The sequence below is a fragment of the Vulpes lagopus genome, chromosome 4 (genome assembly GCF_018345385.1).
Source record: "Vulpes lagopus strain Blue_001 chromosome 4, ASM1834538v1, whole genome shotgun sequence".
Classification (NCBI taxonomy): domain Eukaryota; kingdom Metazoa; phylum Chordata; class Mammalia; order Carnivora; family Canidae; genus Vulpes; species Vulpes lagopus.
Window position 1 is genome coordinate 5,084,456 of NC_054827.1, and position 18,304 is coordinate 5,102,759.

The 18,304-nt window shown below is 44.8% G+C and overlaps 1 protein-coding gene and 1 non-coding gene across 2 annotated transcripts in view; both read left to right on the top strand.

The window, feature by feature from the left end:
- The window catches only part of CSMD1 (CUB and Sushi multiple domains 1), a 1,877,909-nt gene that overhangs the window by 1,847,332 nt on the left and 12,273 nt on the right, over positions 1-18,304 (top strand). The window contains exons 59-66 of the mRNA XM_041753151.1: positions 425-604; positions 5,297-5,470; positions 5,735-5,908; positions 7,436-7,509; positions 10,473-10,584; positions 12,234-12,413; positions 16,301-16,462; positions 17,916-18,028. Of these exons, the coding sequence (XP_041609085.1) occupies positions 425-604; positions 5,297-5,470; positions 5,735-5,908; positions 7,436-7,509; positions 10,473-10,584; positions 12,234-12,413; positions 16,301-16,462; positions 17,916-18,028 (1,169 nt within the window). The remainder of the gene's footprint in view (positions 1-424; positions 605-5,296; positions 5,471-5,734; positions 5,909-7,435; positions 7,510-10,472; positions 10,585-12,233; positions 12,414-16,300; positions 16,463-17,915; positions 18,029-18,304) is intronic.
- Positions 9,985-10,088, top strand: LOC121490295. Its single transcript, XR_005987615.1, has one exon. It is a non-coding gene; the product is annotated as a small nucleolar RNA U13 (small nucleolar RNA).

Genomic DNA, 18,304 nt, shown 5'->3' on the forward strand with positions numbered 1-18,304 from the left:
CTTTTTATTTTATTGATTTTTTAATACATAGAGAAAAAAGATATACATATGTTTGATATGATGACTCTGTTCATTAGGACTTTTAGCCCTTTCTTCACTTCCCAATATACATGGTTGAGGCTCTTGTCAATGACCAGTTTGATTAGACGTTGTAAAACTGGGTCCAAAAAAAAAAAAAAAAAGAGTCAAGGTTTGTCCTCTCTGTAGACCATTTATTTTGCAGGGAAATAAAAGTATTTAATTTCCTGATCACCTTCCAAACACACTGTCTCCGGACAGCCGGACAGGTGTGTCACCAGAGGACAGTGCCGCCGTGACGATTTACTCCTTAACGTTGCGGATGGCAGCTTAAGGGGCGTCACTTGAACAGAAACCATGACTAACTCATTTAATGGCAATTTTGTATTTTTCTAACACTTGTCAGTTATAAGCTGTGGAGACCCAGGTACACTGGCAAACGGCATCCAGTTCGGGACAGATTTTACCTTCAATAAGACTGTGAGCTATCAGTGTGACCCCGGCTATCTGATGGAGCCCATCACGTCATCCACCATCCGTTGCACCAAAGACAGTACGTGGAACAACAGCAAACCCGTGTGCAAAGGTTCGTGTCTGTACCTTTGGCCTTATTCATGTGCGCAGAAGTGCTTACTGTATTGCTGTTTACTGCACTGGCCAGCATTCAGGTCATCCTTCCGTGTGCTGGGAATTCCGGTAAACCCATTTGCAAATTACAATCATTTCATTTTCCTAAGACATTAACCTCAGTCTTATCAATGGGAAAACCAGCTCGTAGAGAGAGTAAGTGGCCCAGGATAGAAATCAGGAGTGGGAGACTTCGGGATTAATAGGCCCGGTGTGCTACATCTAAGTCTGTCAAGGCCAGTGCCTCCTCTCTGCTGGGACATGTGTTAGCTCAGCTGGCAGCAAGTGGGAGGGGGTGGTGTCACCAGAGGACCTTCACATCAGTGTGGAGAGACGAGCTGACCATCAGGGAATGGCAGGGGACATTGGCCCCACAATGTTCAGGGTTGGGGGACAGCCTCTGAGACTGAAGCCACCACACCACAAAGAAGATGGGATGAGACATTGATGACTCGTGTGGTTGGACTTTCCGGGGAGCACAGGGCAGGCTGACGCCGGTCTAGGGGCCTGAGCCAACTTGCAGCAGGGTGGGCCCTGCTGGTGAGAAAGGAGTGGGGCTGGTGGGAGTTGTCCATGGCAAGGGCCTACATGGTGAGGACGCCTCTGCCAGTGCCACAGGGAGCACGTGCAGGCCTGCTCATCAGCCGGCCCGAGCGGGGCAGGAGGGCTGAGGAGGCAGCCGGGGCAAGAGCGTGGCTGGCCCCGAGCATAAAGAGGTGGTGCTTGGCTGTTGTTGGGCTCAGATCACAGTCAGGGCTGAGGGAGTTGCTCACTGGACGCTGGGAAGTGATATGAGGAAGGCGGTGTTGTCAGCGGGCTCTGAGAAACAGATGGGGCTGCTGTGGTCCCGGGTGCACAGACCTTGCTGTGAGGCCTCAGGGAGAGTTTGGTGCTCCCCCACAGCGCTGGCTCTCCTGTCAGACACGGGCATATTCTGGGCCTCGTTACAGCTCCCACCAGGGCGTAAGGGCCACAGTCTCCTGTTCCTGCACCTGCCGTCCTTGCTGCTGCACCTGTTGTGAAGCCGGCACTAGATGATGTGGGGTGAAAGTCACCAAGTAGTGTCAGGAGGGGCCTAGGCATCTGAGCACATTGATGACAGCGGCCAATAAGATGTTCTGGTCTCTTGGATGTCACGTGTTTTTGTCCACTTTGGTTTTTTTGTTTTGTTTTGTTTTTACCATAAACTCTTTACTTTTTAATCATTTAAACTGAATTAGCCAACACCTAGTACACACCTAGTTTCTGATGGAGAGTTCAGTAATCCGTCAGTGCGTGTAACACCCAGCGCCCCTCCCATCCCACGCCCTCCTTAATGCCCATCACCCAGTTACCCGTTCTCCCCCCCTCCAGAGACCTCAGTTTGTTTCTTAGAGTTCAGAGTCTCTCTCGTGGCTGGTCTCCCTCTGATGACCTCCTGTTCACTTTTCCCTCCCTTCCTCCAGGATCTTCTGTGCTGTCCCTTAATTCTATGCATGTGTGAGCCCAGATGATAATGGTCTTTCTCTGATTGACTTATTTTACTCAGCAGCATATGCTCCAGCTCCGTCCACGTCGATGTAAATGCTAAGTATTCGTCCTGATGGCTGAGCCATATCCCATTGTGTACATAGACCACATCTTCTTTTTCCATTACCTGTCGATGGGCATCATGGCTTCTTCCACAGTTTGGCTGTGTCCACTGTGGACATTGCTGCTGTGGACATCGGGGTTCAGGTGTCCCTTCAGATCAATACATTGTATCTTTAGGGTAAATACCTAGTAAAGCAATTGCTGGGTCATACAGTAGCTCTATTCTTAACTTCTTGAGGAACCTCCATACCATTTCCCAGATATCGGCCATAACACATTGCATTCCCACCAACAGTGCAAGAGGGTTCCCCTTTCTCTGCATCCTCACCAATATTTGTGATTGCCTGTCTTGTTAATTTTCACCATCCTCACTGGCATGAGCTGGTGTCTCATGGTTTTTGTATTTGATTTGTATTTCCCTGGTGGCAAGTGATGTGGAGCATTTTTTCATGTGTCTGTTGGCTATTTTGTATGACTTATTTGGAGAAGTGTCTGTTCATGTCTTCTGTCCATTTCTTGAACTGGATTATTTGTTTTGTGTGTGTGTTGAGTTTGAGAAGTTCTTTATGGATCTTGGGTACTAGCCCTTTATCTGATAGGTCATTTGCAAATATCTTCTCCCATCCTGTAGGTTGTCTTTTAGTTTTTTTGACTGTTTCCTTAATTGTGCAGAAGCTCCTTATCTTGAAGAAGTCCCGATAGTTCATTTTTCCTTTTGTTTCCTTTGCTTTTGGAGACATGTCTAGCAAGCTGTTGCTGTGGCCGAGGTCAAAGAGTTTGATGCCTGTGTCCTGCTCTAGGATTTTGGTGGATTCCTGTCTCACATTTAGGTCTTTCATCCATTTTGAGTTTATTTTAGTGTATGATGTAAGAGAATAGTCCAGTCTCATTCTTCTATGTGTGGCTGTTCAATTTTTCCAGCACGATTTACTGAAGAGACTGTCTTTTTTTTTAAGATTTTATTTATTTATTTATGAGAGACACACAGAGAGAGGCAGAGACACAGCAGAGAGAGAAGCAGGTTCCATGCAGGGAGCCCAGTGCAAGACTCCATTCCAGGACCCCAGGGTCATGACCTGAGCCAAAGGCAGATGCTCAACTATTGAGCCACCCAGGTGTCCCAAGACTGTCTTTTTTCCAGTGGATATTCTTTTTTTTCCTGCTTTGTGGAAAATTAGTTGACCATAGAATTGAAGGCCCATTTCTGGGTTCTCTGTCCTGTTCCATGGATCTATGTGTCTGTCATTGTGCCAGGACCATACTGACTTGATGATCTCAGCTTTTTAATGCAGCTCAAAGTCTGGCATTGTGATGCCACCAGCTCTGGTTTTCTTTTTCAACATTTCTCTGGTTATTTGAGGTCTTTTCTGGTTCCATACAAATTTTAGGATTATTTGTTCTAGCTATGTGAAAAATGTTGTAGGTACTTTGATATGGGTTTCACTGAATGTATAGATAGCTTTGGGTGTCTTAGACATTTTAACGATATTTATTCTTCCAATCCACGAACATGGAATGTTTCTTCATCTCTTTACCTCTTCCTCAATTTCTTTCCTGTAGTTTATAGAGTACAAATCCTTTACCACTTTGGTTAGGTTTATTTGTAAGTATCTTATGGTTTTTGGTGCAGTTGTAAATGAGACTGATCCCTTAATTTTTCTTCTGTCTCATTGTTACTGTATATGAGCACTGGGTGTTATTCTGTATGTTGGTAAATTGAACACCAATAAAAATTAATTTATTAAAAAATAAAAAAATAAAAAAAAATGCCACTGACTTTTGTGCATTGAGTTTCTATCCTGCCACGTTACTGAATTGCTGTATGAGTTCTTGCAATCTTGGGGTGGAGGTTTTTGGGGTTTTACACATAATGTATCAATTTTTTCTCTTTGTAATAGTCAGTGCAGTGGTAATTAACTCCGTGGCCAACCAGACCCTTCCAGAAGAGACCACTCTCTCCCTCTGAGCTTGTCTCAGACTAGACTCCTGCTCATCCTCTCCTCATCCCCTTGTTATTCCTGCCTGTGGACTTTCCACTTGCTACTCTGTCTAGAGAACGTGTTCTCTTACCCTTCACATGTGCATTCTAAGAAGTATTGGGTGAAAAAATGCATAAGGTGAAGGGCAGTGGGAAATCCTATTTCCAGCTGTTGAGTGTGCATGTGTGATGATGTGTGTGCCTGTGTCTCCTTCACATGAAAATGCATGAGTGTGAGCACATAGAAGAAAACACTCCTGCACGCTAGTGTAATGGCCAGGCCTGAGGGGGGCCACGTGGGGCCAGCACAGAGGCTGAGCACCCATGAGAACTGTTTTCTTGCTCTGCAGCCCCATACAAAGTAAACATCACTTGCAAATATCTTCTCCCATTCTGTTGGTTGTCTTTTAGTTTGGTTGACTGTTTCTATTGCTGTGCAGAAGCTTCTTATCTTGATTGCAAATCGAACTCCAATAAAAAAATATACAAAAAAAAAAAAAAAGAACAGAGTAAACGTCAGCCTCGGAGATGTTATAAAACACTGACAAGGGAGATTGTCCCAGAACCTTTTCAGCCATGTGAGTGCCTGCTTTTTAATTATTCAGCCGATAGATCAACAGTCTATGCCTTTGAGATATTACATGCTATCTTTAAATGTAAAAATGCAGATAGGTTGCAATCTGTATACACAAATCCAGAAGTGTGTACTCATGTCATATGAGCAAGCCCTGATTTGATTTGCCCTTGGGAACTGCTACAAAAAGACATATACTGAATACAAGCATTTCTTCATCTGTGGCCTTGTACATATTGCCAATGTCATGTTCAATCCTGCTTTCTCTTGCAGTGGGATGTGTTGTGACTTCACTTTGCTTTTATGTACTTGATTTAAACTAATGAAGAAATATTGGAGAAAATTTTTATTATTTTGATTCGCTGTCTTCCTCAATAATCCTTTTATTAAAAGAAAACAACCCTATGGAGATGCCATTTGTAATCCAGGTGAAATTAAAATGTGGATCCTCTGAGTGTTTCAGTTGTGGATCCTCTCAGTTACACAGAGGCCCTGGATGTTCAGTCTCATTTGTTCTTTGGAAACAGCTGTTATGTGTGGTCAACCTCCTCAAGTGCTGCATGGAAAAGTGGAGGGAGCCGATTTCCATTGGGGCGCCAGCATCAGTTACAGCTGCGTGGACGGCTTCCAGCCCTCTCACTCCGCCATCCTCTCCTGTGAAGGCCATGGCGTGTGGAAAGGAGAGGTCCCCCAGTGCCTGCGTAAGTCCTCCAACAGTGCTTGCTCCTGGGGTCATGCTTCCCTGGACCTACAGGGCCTGCCCCGCTCCCAGTCATTGGTGAGCCATGCTGCAGAACACGGATGCTCACGTTGGGGGTGCCCTGTGCATGCAAACTCTGCCCCCGGTCCCTGCCTGGCTGAGTAGTGATGCCCAGAGGGTTTGCAGATACTCCTTACACAAGCTGGGGGAGTTCACCTGATACAACAGCACATATCGTTAGCTGACTGTTTGTTATCCTCATCAGCTGTGTTCTGCGGAGACCCAGGCACCCCTGCGGAGGGGCGACTTAGTGGCAAAAGCTTCACCTATAAGTCAGAAGTCTTCTTCCAGTGCAAATCTCCCTTCGTGCTGGTGGGGTCGTCCAGGAGATCCTGCCAGGCGGACGGGACGTGGAGTGGCACACAACCCACCTGCATCGGTAAGAACTGCAAGACAGCACTGACGGTGCTTGGGGGTGAGGACGCTCCCTCTACAACCGGGTCAGTCGTGGGGTCACACACCGTTCCCCTGGGTCATCCCTTGCATAAGCCCTCATCAGCTACTCTGATTAAATCAGAGCAAATTAGGAGTTGAGGTTAGGAGGCTGTTAAAACACCTGCTAGACTTTATTCTCCCGTGTCCATGCCCCCGCCTCAGCTGGCAAGTGCAGTTTGTGGGGGAGGATGGCGTGGTCAAAGACGCCATCCCTGCGCCACCGCACACCGGCCGTCATCAGAAACCCAGCCTGGCCGCTGCTTGCTGGGCGGCCCCCAGGGGCCTACCTCTCAGCCCCGGCCCGGACGCTGAGCCCCCTGCACAGGCCAGCGGAGCCAGGTCGTATAGGCTGCTGACCCGGGAGCATGACAGTGGGCCTTGTGAGTCAGGAGATGCTTTCCAAGTGATTGAAACCCCACATTTTTAGGCTGAGTTTCTGTCTCATGAAAAGGATTCAGATATGAGCTGTATTTGTCAAAACTCAAATTATTAGTGGGCTCCATCCCAGAACTGCCCCTTTGCATTAAGGGCAATTTTCTTCGTACCTCACTGCTGCAGACTCGGGTTTATGGATGGGCTCTTTTTTTTTTTTCACCCAGCGGTACTGAGCCAACAAGTAGATGTTCTGCATGTTTGCGGCAAATAATCAATGATCTGTATAGTCTCGGTTGTTTCCTAAGAAATGGAATGATTCCTACCTAAGAACAAACAGCTTCAGAAATAATTTCATTGAAACACTGTTTTTTAATAACAGTCACATTTACTGCTGTTTCATCTAAAATGTCATTACACATTTACTGTCTCAGTAAGAAACAGTGTTACTCTGTCCCATAGGTTAGTGTCTCCTGAAAACAGATTTTGTTTCTAATTTAGCGATTTTGGTTTCATACTAGCAGCTAGAGAGCAGCAAATAATAAGGCCGCATGCTCCTCATTGCTCCAGTCCTGTGTTCTTTGAGGGGGAAGATGGCACTTTTGGTTTATTGGAGGCCTCAATTTTGAAGCATCAAATGTTTTTTTTTTTTTTTTGGAAGTCTGAAAGAAAACTAATTCAAGAAATGTGCAATAGCATGATGGATGATGAAAAGACATGGCCGCTAGTAGAATCCTTAAGAACCAAGGGATCATAAAAATTATTGAAGATAGTGTATCAGTAACAGTAACCAGCCAATATAGTATATTTGACCAAAAAAATGGGAAAGAATGTTCATTCTAAAACAGAAAATTATATACAGAGCACTTTAGAATCTGGTGAAGCACTGAGGAGTAATATGTAAAGAAGTATGAAAAGAAGATGAAAATAGCAATTTACTTTAATTTTTAACGTTCATGCAAAACATCTTACACATTTGTCAAAACATAATTTTCTCAATTTGTAGGATCTTTTTGTAAGATTGTTAGAATCCTTATAATAACTGTGTCTGGCACTCGTGTTTTTTCCTTTCTTTTTCTTTCTTTAATGCGAACTCCAGATCCTGCTCATAATACTTGCCCAGACCCCGGTACTCCACACTTTGGAATACAAAATAGCTCCAGAGGATATGAGGTATCCCCATTTTTATTTTACCGTGTTTCTCTGTAAGTATAAAGTAGAATTGACACTTGAACATACGTGCATGTTTTTATTTACGCACCCTGTCTGATTCATGGCCTATTCCCGAAATAAATTCCTCCAGAGAGGATTTCTGCATGATATTTTAACTGTCAAAATTGGGATACCTGGATGTATCTTCACTCACGCAGTAGCAATTGCCATATTAATTTCTACTTGAGACCATGCACAATTTGATGCTTTTTGTCTGCTGCTCCAACATGGCAATTCTCAAATCAGAGTGACTGGTCACTGAATAGGTACACAGAAAAAGACCCTGCTTAGTGACCCGATATAACGGGCAAATGATATTAAATGTAAGAGACAAAAACAGAAGACAATGCATTCGGGCCCCTTAGCATAAGCTGACTTTGTGATATTTCTTTTCCGTGTGATTTCTCTATGTGACCTATTAGCACACTCAGTATCGTTTTTGACATTCATTTGACTTTTTAAATAAAAAGTGCATTAATGCTTTAGGTAATATTAGAGGAATACCCAAAAACGGAAGGTAATGAAGCTTGAAATGAAATGTTTCCACCATCTAAAGTAATCTAGTGACTTCAGAGCTGTGTGATGATGTGGCGTTGAGAGCCCAGGTTAAATATGTATGGTGCTTTCAAGGCAGGGATCCCATTAATTTAGAATAAAAGACCTTTTCTTCAGCCACTTCCACCAATCTCGCCTGACACCTAAGATATTCCCGTTTACTTGGCTCTGACACACACTGGCTACTTCCTGATGGCACCTTATAGCCTGCAGAGGAAAGTCCCACAGGCACCTCGTGGGTTAAATCTGCTCTATTTTATATTAGGTCTTAAATATGGCCTAATCCCCACATCAATGCCTTCTGGCCTATAGGACTATAATGCCGCACATATTGGAGTAGTGGAAAGTACCCTATGCGAGTGACGCTCTTGCTCACTCACCCCTGGCTTTATCACTCCTAAATCTGCCCTCCAAAAGCCCACGGGAAGTCAGCATTTACGGGGACTGCTTTCAGCAACAGGTCCCGGGATCTGTCTCAAGTGGCCCATAGGGACGGATCAACTGCTCACGCCTCTTAGGACAAGGCACAGTTGCACTAACGAGAGCGACGTATCGTATCCGAAAGCAAGATGTGCTAACGATCTAAAGACACGGGGGCCATCTTCTCGACAGGTGGCTCACACCATCCAAGGAATCTCCCCAACATGTTTTATTTTTCGTTCTTTTTCATCAGGACACATTAAGTTTTGAACATAACAGGTTTTTGCTTGTTTTCTTCGGCACTGTGTTCTGAGACACGCTCACGCACAGTGAGCCACTTTAGTCCTAGGACATCCCGTGTCATGCTGTGTTAATTATGCAAAACTGACTGCCGTCCAGCCGGCTAGGTCCCACCAATTCATAAAGGCCAGGTGAATTCACGGTGACCCGCTGGAGTAGCCAGGTGTCTTCTGCTGGCGGATGTATTGTTGAGAAGGCCCCTGCGCTACATGGCAGCTTCTTGCTGCCAAAGACTGTAGCAAAGTGACCAGGAGCTCTGTGACCAGGACCTGAGCTGACAAGGAAATGTGGTGGAGGCCGTCCCACGGGTGACGGATTAGCCTACACCCACCCCTGAATCTCAGATTTGTCATTCCTTTGCAGTTTAGGTGAATTTGAATTTTTTTTTCTACATAAATTCCGATTTTTACGTTTAGGTGCCCATGATAAAGAAGAGCTGTATTTCTCTGATATTCTTCATCACCACTCAGCGTGGCGACTGTTACTCATAGTTGATCCTTCCCCAACCCCAGTGAGGGAGATAAGGACAGGCCCGGATGAGAAAACAAGGGTGGAGGACTGAGGGAATGAGTTTGATGCCTCAGAGCAAGGACGGGGTGGTCCCCTCACCTGGGCACTCGCATGGTCCGTCATTCATACCTTAGGACAGACTTGGTCCCGCTCACCAGCACGGGGCGTGCAAAGTTGCCTTCCGGCATAGCCCAGCTCTCCGTGAGCTCATTTCTCTCCCCTTTCCTGTTCTCCCAAGCTGGTCCCATGTCCATGATGTAAGTGATTGGGGGAGATGTTCGGTTCCCTTCAACACGGGACCATAGCTCATCCTCTAAAAACATGTTTACGGACCACTGCAAACCTCCTTCAAGGCACGTCCGGTTAAATGAGGAAAGCAGATGAGAATATGGGCACTCCCAGAACATTGTAGTAAGCAGCATAGGACGCCTCCTTGGAAGGTCAGGAAGGAGGAAGTGAAATTTAGCAAAGTAGCGAGAAGTAAGGGGTGGAGGATGTTCACTTGTGGAGGTCTAGACGGAAGATATTGTAGGCATGCAGGTGGCGATAATTAGTTCCCCATCTGAAGCTCCGGAGTACAGATTGGGTTTGCAGACATTGTACAGCAGAGCAGGAGTTGCCCAGTTCCCAGGGTGTTAACAGGAATCGCTGGTCCTTCTCTAATTCATAAGCATGATGACCATGTGCTCACGCCGCTGTGTGGCATTGTGCCTCCCTCAACCTAGTTACCACCTCGGCACGTGCCCTGTCTGACACAAAAAAAATAAAAACCAAAAACAGAAAACAGAAAAGTAAATGGCTAATAAATACCGACTACTTAGAACGGGAGTATCAGGAAAAATGGAAAAGGGAAGCCAATCCCCAATAGAAAATAAAGAGAGAAAAAGCATAGTTTCATCACGCACGTAAGGCCCTGAAACGAGCGGGGCGCACTGTGTCCCCCGAGTGCCCCCTCTCACACCGAGCACCCCAGACCTAACACGCATCCACGCGTCCAGCATCCCAGGGGGGTCGAGCAATGGCCTGACGCTGAGGAGCATCACTGGTGTGTCCAGCCCCGGGGTGTGCTCCCCGCAGGACGGCCCGACGTGGCCAACGTCCGCTCGGCCTCTGCAGCTAATGTTGGGTTTCCTCTGTAGGTGGGAAGCACAGTGTTTTTCAGGTGCAGGAAAGGTTACCACATTCAAGGTTCTACGACCCGAACTTGCCTCGCGAATTTAACTTGGAGCGGGATACAGACCGAGTGTATACGTAAGTGCGATTTCTCCCACCACTTCCTCTCGTACCTTCTGGGAAGGGTTTACCCTCAAGGGAAATCATGGGGAACCGCCTTATTTTTTTGTTTGTTTGGCCATCTTCGATTCCCTAAACCAGAGTCTCTCAGAGTCTGATTCCCTAGAACAGGCAGCACTGGCACCACCTGGGAGTCTGGTAGTGAGTGATTTGGTTTCTCAAGCCGCACCCCCAAACTGTCAGAATCAGAAAGCTGGGGGCGGGGGCATGGGTGGGAGCGAAGAAGAGAGGCCGTGGGATGTAGTTGGCCAGGACTTCCGGGGGACCATGGGACACACTCAGGTCTGGGAACCCGCCCGAACCAAAGACAAGTGGATGGCCTCAGTAGTGCGGAGAGAAAGCTTTCTTATGCACATGCTGTTGTTCCTCTAGACTGTCTACATCAGGCCATTAAAGGGTAAAAGGGATCACGGAATAGGTCACAGTATTTATAGAAACATCTTAAATGTTATTATTGAAGTCTATATGACTTAATCATCCAAATCATTACTTGGGATCAAATTTTATTTTGTGATTTAATCATAAAAAAGGAAGAAATGTTGCAGGAATTATTCATAGCCAGTATTTCATTCTCTATCAGTTTAGTGAGATACAGATTCTTAGTCTTACGGTGACGAAACTAAAAAATAGAATGTCATGAAAAATTATTTTAATAGTATATATGATGTGATTTTTTTGTGTATTTATCGGTATTAGATGTATATTTATTTCAAAGTCATCCCTGCTAATACTCCAGTCAAATTACATATGTGGATATTTTATGCACACGCAGATGTGCATATGTGTGTCTGTGTGTGTAAATATATATAAACACACGTGTGTGTCTGCGCAGCTTGGAGCTTGCCAATATCAAGCATGTGCATGTTGAAACTTTACAAAAGTACAAAATATTATGATACTTAAAACAATTGCATTTGTAATTTTAGTGTTGTCCCCTTGTTTTATAATCATCTGACAAGTCCTTTACTTGAGACATACACATGAGCCTTATAACGCGTAAAAAGTTACTAGAGATTTACACATTGCAACCTTATTGACTCCTAAGTTAGATTATAAGGGAAATAAGAATCTGTAATATTTAAGTTAGGTTTCTAAACACATGTTAAGTTTTTACCATGATTAACTATTCATTTAACTGAATAACAGGTTTGTTAGCTGCCATCAGACAAAAATCAAGGCATGTTTCTTTTATGTGCCAGTGTGTATGTGTTTAGCTTATAGGACTGGTCTTTTAAGGCAATTTAACATATTATTTACCCTAATAGTCTATCAGAGTGATCTACTTATTCAATACTATGATTTATATTCTGAATTTCTACACATAATTAATTACACACACTTAAATGTAGAGAAGGAGCTTAGATAGATGATAGATAGATAGAGGGAGGGATAGGTAAGAAGAACTGGTAAATACCAAGTGTTTGTTATGTTAAAAGTTGCAGAGAATATTGAGGAAATTTAAAGCTACCATATTCAGAATTTTGAGTAGCACACCAACTTTACAACCATTTCCAAATTTTGCCATATTTCCTTATTTCTTTAGAGGCATGTGCTAACTCCCATAAACAAAAAGTCAGCGTTTTCTAATGGAATACATGCCATTTCAGCCCACGCCTGCAGGCAGCCAGAAACGCCGGCCCACGCGGATGTGAGAGCGATAGACCTCCCCACCTTCGGTTACACGTTAGTGTACACCTGCCATCCCGGATTTTTCCTCGCGGCTGGGTCTGAGCACAGGACGTGTAAAGCAGATATGAAATGGACAGGAAAATCACCTGTCTGTAAAAGTAAGTCACCGATGAGGGAGTGTGCACACATCCCTGCCGAGCAAAGAGGAGCACCTGCTGCCCATCAGGCTAGCTTCCAGGTGTAAGGTCCATAAGGAAGCAGCATCATGGAAGCGATGTCGGTCACCCAGCTGAATCTGTGTTAATGTGGTGAGCTGTGTGTGTGAACGTGTGCGTAGTAAGTGTTTGGTACAATGGAGGCACAGCCTAGTAGACAAGCAGATATTATCATTTGCTGTTCACACTTTAAGCCATTTGCTTATAGGAAAGCACTGAGAGTGAAAAGGACAACAATATGCACCATCATTTTTGGAAAATGCACTTTTTTAATTAAAATGGGCCAGTATCATCAAGCATTTGCGAATATACGAAGTGAACTACCTGCTATTTTTAAGACCACAAACTGTTTGGTGGAGGAATATACACTACGTAGTCTTTACATTGGTTCAATGTTTTTTTTTTTCAATTACAAAAGCAATTAGCATGAAAATGCATTAATTACTCACAAATTCGTGTATTTACAAATGAGAATAATAAATTAGGGTCGGATTTGACGACAGCTGACCTCTCACACGCCCCACCAAACGTAGCTTATACAGGCATCAAACACTAAACAGCGTAAGCAAAAATTATGGAGTATGATCAAATCCGCGACTTTAGTTTTAGTTCCTTGGAGCCTGTGTGTAGTTCTCAAATTAGGAATCTGTAAGACACTTGTGTTTGCCTCGCCCTTCTCTGTCAGAAAAAGAAGAAAGCAAACTTTAAAAATGTAATTTGCAGTTCGACACATTATAAACGCTAAGAGATTTTGAGTTAAATCCAACTTGATAGATCAAATTAAACACTCTGCAAGGGAAACAGTCTGGTGTTACATAATATCAACTCGTACTTTCATTGATTTGGGCGAGGACTTGGAAAATTAAGGGAGGTTATGAAATCTTAGTGATTCGGTACGCTACCTTTCCGTGGTGGCCAGCATATCCCAAGTAGGAGTCAGAACATGGATATAAACCACCCTCGTTTGCAAGGCTCTCTGTTGTAGCACACCACACGGACATGCACACGTTAGAGCTGCTTTGGTTCGCATCATTAATCTCCGTTTTTCAACAAACACAAAGGATATCCTGCTGCGAATATAGGGGTTTAAAATGGATATGTATAAGACATTCAGATTTTATAGCTTCAAGAAATCTGGAGAAAGGAAAATTGCTTCAATTTGACATTTTTTCAGACTTATTCAAAAATAAATGTTTTTGAAAATGATAATTTGTCTTTTTACTTGTAGGTAAAGGAGTGAGAGAAGTTAATGAAACAGTTACTAAAACTCCAGGTTTGTATACCAGAACAGTTCTAGACTTAAATCCAATAAGTGATTTGTTCTCTACTCTGTACAGTGAAACAAATTTTAACACACAAATTTCGGATTCCATTAGTCCATAAATGACTTGATGTTTCAATTATTTAAAATACACCGAGCCTACACAGATTTCACTTTCTTCCGTAACGGTGGTTTGTTAATGCAATACCAAGACTTTACTTAAGAGGAAAACCCTTGGCATTATCACACACTGTTTCGTAAAAAGGGGCCTCAAGCATTTTGTGGGCAGAAATGGACATAAAATATTGATACTAGAATGTGATATAATGGAGAGCCTTATAAAGAGGGTTGCGATTCTTTCCTCTAAACAGGAAGCTGGTGCACACGAAGCATTGAGACAGCATCCCCTGTCCCCTTGAGCGGTTCAGATGCGGAGCTCCATTGTTTTTTCCAAGTATCTCCATAATTCAGGCATCCTCTGCCTCCTAAAATGTTCATTATTGCTCTTTGTTGTAGTGGTGCCTTGCTAAATGCATGACACAGCACATCGGAAAGATGCAGTCCCGTCTTTTAAGGAAGATAGATGCTCACTACTCCAGATCACCCGGCATATTGTATCTGCGTTATAAATTCAGAGACTATTCTCATAATACAGTATAACCCCAAATTATAACTTAAGTCAACCTTTTAAAAAAAACAGAATAGAAAACCTTTATAAATATATAAAGGTTTATATAGTGTTTTCCTAGTGTTTTCCTGCTTCAGGTTTCATCACTGATTTCTTAGGCAGGAAGGTCTACTCTGACATCGGCTGCAGAGACCGTATATGTCATGCCGTTGAGTCACAGCGCCGTGCTACACCCTTCCGGGTCAGGCGAGGGCAAACATCCCAGCGTGATGAAAAGAATCCTCCCGATGTACATCCTGCAGTAGAAAGACTATTTCTGAAAATCACTGTGAATGATTCTATTTAAGTGTTAAATTCAAATCGAACGCAGAAAGCAGTCCTCGTTATCCAGGCAACATTGTCTTCAGTGGAAGGAAACACAATCTGTTGTTGTGGTGGTGTGTTTGTTCTGTTTTTGTTTGCTTATTTTTTGTTTAAGATACTGAAATACTTGCATACTTTATTTTGAAGGTGCATCCATTCTCATCAGTACACCTCTTCTCATTTCCTCGGAAGGGACTTGCTAATTGAATCTGGTTCTTTGTCGAGGTAGCACACCGTAACACCCTCGACCTATGGTTATAGTGTCACACTGCAAACTAGCAGCAGCACGTCAGATGAGATGTGGGGACCATCTTGACCACATTGCCAACGGCCATACTCGGATACAAACAAGCCACATCTCAGGCACTGGTGACACCGTGCTGTTCCCAGTCAGGCATGACCCATTCGTCTGACACACCGGCCAAAAGTCTTCCTTCAGAGATGAGCTTGACCGAGTACATTAATAACTTCCCCTGAGTGGGCACATTCTAATTATGGGAAACAATCTTGACGCCATCCTAAAGGCTATTAATTTTGATAAAGGAAAAGATAGTCTTTTCATATTTGCCAGTAGAACCCGGCTCCCTGTCCTGCCACGCATGCACAGGCAAAAGTGTCCAACATCCCTTATCGATAAGCAAATACTAGACGTCCATGCTGATATATTGTAGTTTCTAAACTATTTAACTTTTCCAAGTTATTATTATTATAAGTAGAGTCTACCGAGAGCCGAGGAAGGGATGACAGTTTCCTTTTCTGGAACTCCTCCGTAGCTAGGGTAGGTTTTGTGAGTGCAGCCATTCTGGGAAGGCAGGCAGATGGCCCTGAAAAGGGATAATGAGCACAGGTCTAGTCCATGTGTGGGCTCATCACTGGTTGCTGCACGTGGATCTGCTAAAAGTCATTCTTAGGAGGATATTCATCTTTCTATAGGTACATGACATTTGACTCCAGTGGCGCTGACCCTCTTAGCAATCCGCGAGTGTTTTTCACAAGAGTAGAGGAGCGTGGGTGAGCGGGTTGGGCTCTCCTTGAGAGGAGAAGACCTCTGGACCCAGAGCAGCTCTGTCTTTATGAGCTGCGTGGATGTCCTCCACTGGTGCTTTCAAGGACAAGCCTTCTGAGGGCAGGGAAGTCCTGGCAGATGGCACACGTCAGCTCTCTCTGAGACTTCTACGTCTTCCAAAGAGTCCGCCTGGACGTTAACAAAATATGAGTAGTGGTTTCCTGGGCCAGGCAGCGCCTTCTCATTAAGGCACGATGGCCTGCCCGCCTGGAAGTAGTAGCAACTCACCACCCTCTGGCCTTGGCAGATCCATTCCAGCAGGGATGCTTCGGCACCTAAAGTATTTCTCCAACACATTAACCAATGGATCTGTACATGCATCTCACAACAATCTCCCTCCTCATTTCATTTCCATCACACTGTGATGGGCCTGAGATAGGTCATCTCTGTCCACACCACCGTCATGACGTGATCTCTCACTCGACACTTAGTATTGCCTCTGTGTTGTAAAAGATCTCAATTTAACTTTTCTGTGTGTTGCTAACATTCATCTGCATTTTTCCCCCCCACAGTTCCCTCCGATGTATTTTTTATCAATTCCGTGTGGAAGGGATATTATGAATATTTAGGGAAAAGACAACCTGCAACTCTGACGGTTGACTGGTTCAATGCAACAAGCAGTAAGGTGAACGCCACCTTCCTCGAAGCCTCTCAGGTGGAGCTGAAGTTGACAGGTAGGCCCTGGGGCATTTCCTTTCACAAAATGCAGAATGTGAGCAGACGCACAGCCTTTATCCTCTCGAGGAGGAGGGAGCCAACATTTATTAAATGCCCGTTAACATTTCATTGGCTTTGCATAAGCTACGTCTCATGGTCTCATGAGATCCTCCCCATAACCATGGTAGGTTGGTGCTGTCATCTTTAAAGGCCACAAAACCAGTATAGAAAATCTAATTAACTTGCTCCAGGTTATGCACGTGACGTGCTAAGTCAAAGATGTGAGATTTATATCCAGATATGTGTGTCTCCAAATTTCATTCTTTTAGTATCCTTTCCTTCAACTTAATGTGTTCTTCAGGAGATTCTTTTGTTGTTGTTCTTCCCACTGTTAATAAAATAACAATAGCTCTGATTTATATGCCAGACCCCATTTTAAGTGCTTACAGATAGCATCTGTCTCATTCTTATCTCAGTCCTATGATATGAGCATTCTCACCAGCACATTCTTTGCTGACAACAGACACAGAGAGAGAGAGAGAGAGACAAGAAAATCAAGTGGCCTTCCTTAGGGGACATGGTAGGGGTAGAATTTGAACTCAGGAATCAGAATCTCGGGACCTGAATCTTGAGTCTGCACTCCTAACCAAGGTCCAGCATTGCCTCTAGGAGTACACCGAGCCGCTGAGGGTGAAGCGGACCCCGCCCGGGTGAGGGCTGGGGGTCTTTATAGCCCGGGGACCGATGCCTGGGTCCCTGCCCCCGTGTGCATGGGCTGCAGAGATGGTCCCGGGACAGGGGGACTCACTGCCCTGGGCCGAGTCCATGGGGGTCACAGCTGCCCTCTCTCTGCTGGTGGTGTGGCCTGCACAGAGAACCCTGGGGTGCTGTGTGTTTGCTGTGTCCCCAGGGCTCCTGGCTGGCGGCCTGCCCTGCCTCATCGCCTCTCCCCGTGGCCATGTGCTCAAGCTGCCCCACTGCCCCCAGCCAGGGGGTGACATCCCAGGCCAGTGGCGCTGGCTCCGCCAGGCCCCCTGCACCCTGACCCCCGCACCCTGTGTCCTGCGTTGGGGTGGGGTGTGCGATTCACCTGTAGACATCGTGCCATTTGGGCTCATGGTCACGGTCTTTTGTCCTCACAGATGAAGAAAATATGAATTGAAAATGCTACATTTTAAGACATTAACATACTTGAATGTGTATTCCCTTTATTCTTTCCGTGGGATAAAGATGTTGAATTTAACGAAGAGGAAGGGTCCTGTTCGAGACGGGCATGGGCTTACACAGAAGGGCTTTCCAAGAGAATCGGAGTCCGGAAGCCACAGTTTAAGAGTAAAAACAATAATTTCTATTATTCCTGATATTGTCGTCTCTGGACCATACTTCAGAGCAAACGGGTCAAATGCCTGAGTCATTAACCTTTGTGCATTCCCACAATGTAAGCATAACTATTTGGGTTTTTTTTCGTAGGAGTTTACAAGAAAGAAGAGGCTCACTTACTTCTGAAAGCTTTTCAAATTAAAGGTCCTGCAGATATTTTCGTGAGCAAGTTTGAAAACGACAACTGGGGACTGGCTGGTTACGTGAGTACTTGCCGTGGAGGGTTGTCACACAGCACAGGGTCAGATCACAGTGGTCCCTGCGACGTGAAGGGGGCCCCTCGAAAACGCATCGTTCCCTCTGCTTCACAAACAGCGCAGTCCTCTTACCCCTTTGCTTTAAAAAAGGAAGAAACCTAGTTTCTGAAATGAGACATAGACGAGTGGTTACAGCTGGGACAGAGCAAGACTTAGATCTGTGTTCTGTGTGCTCAGCACCACATTCCCACCCGACCTCTGAACACACCCACTGGGTAACCG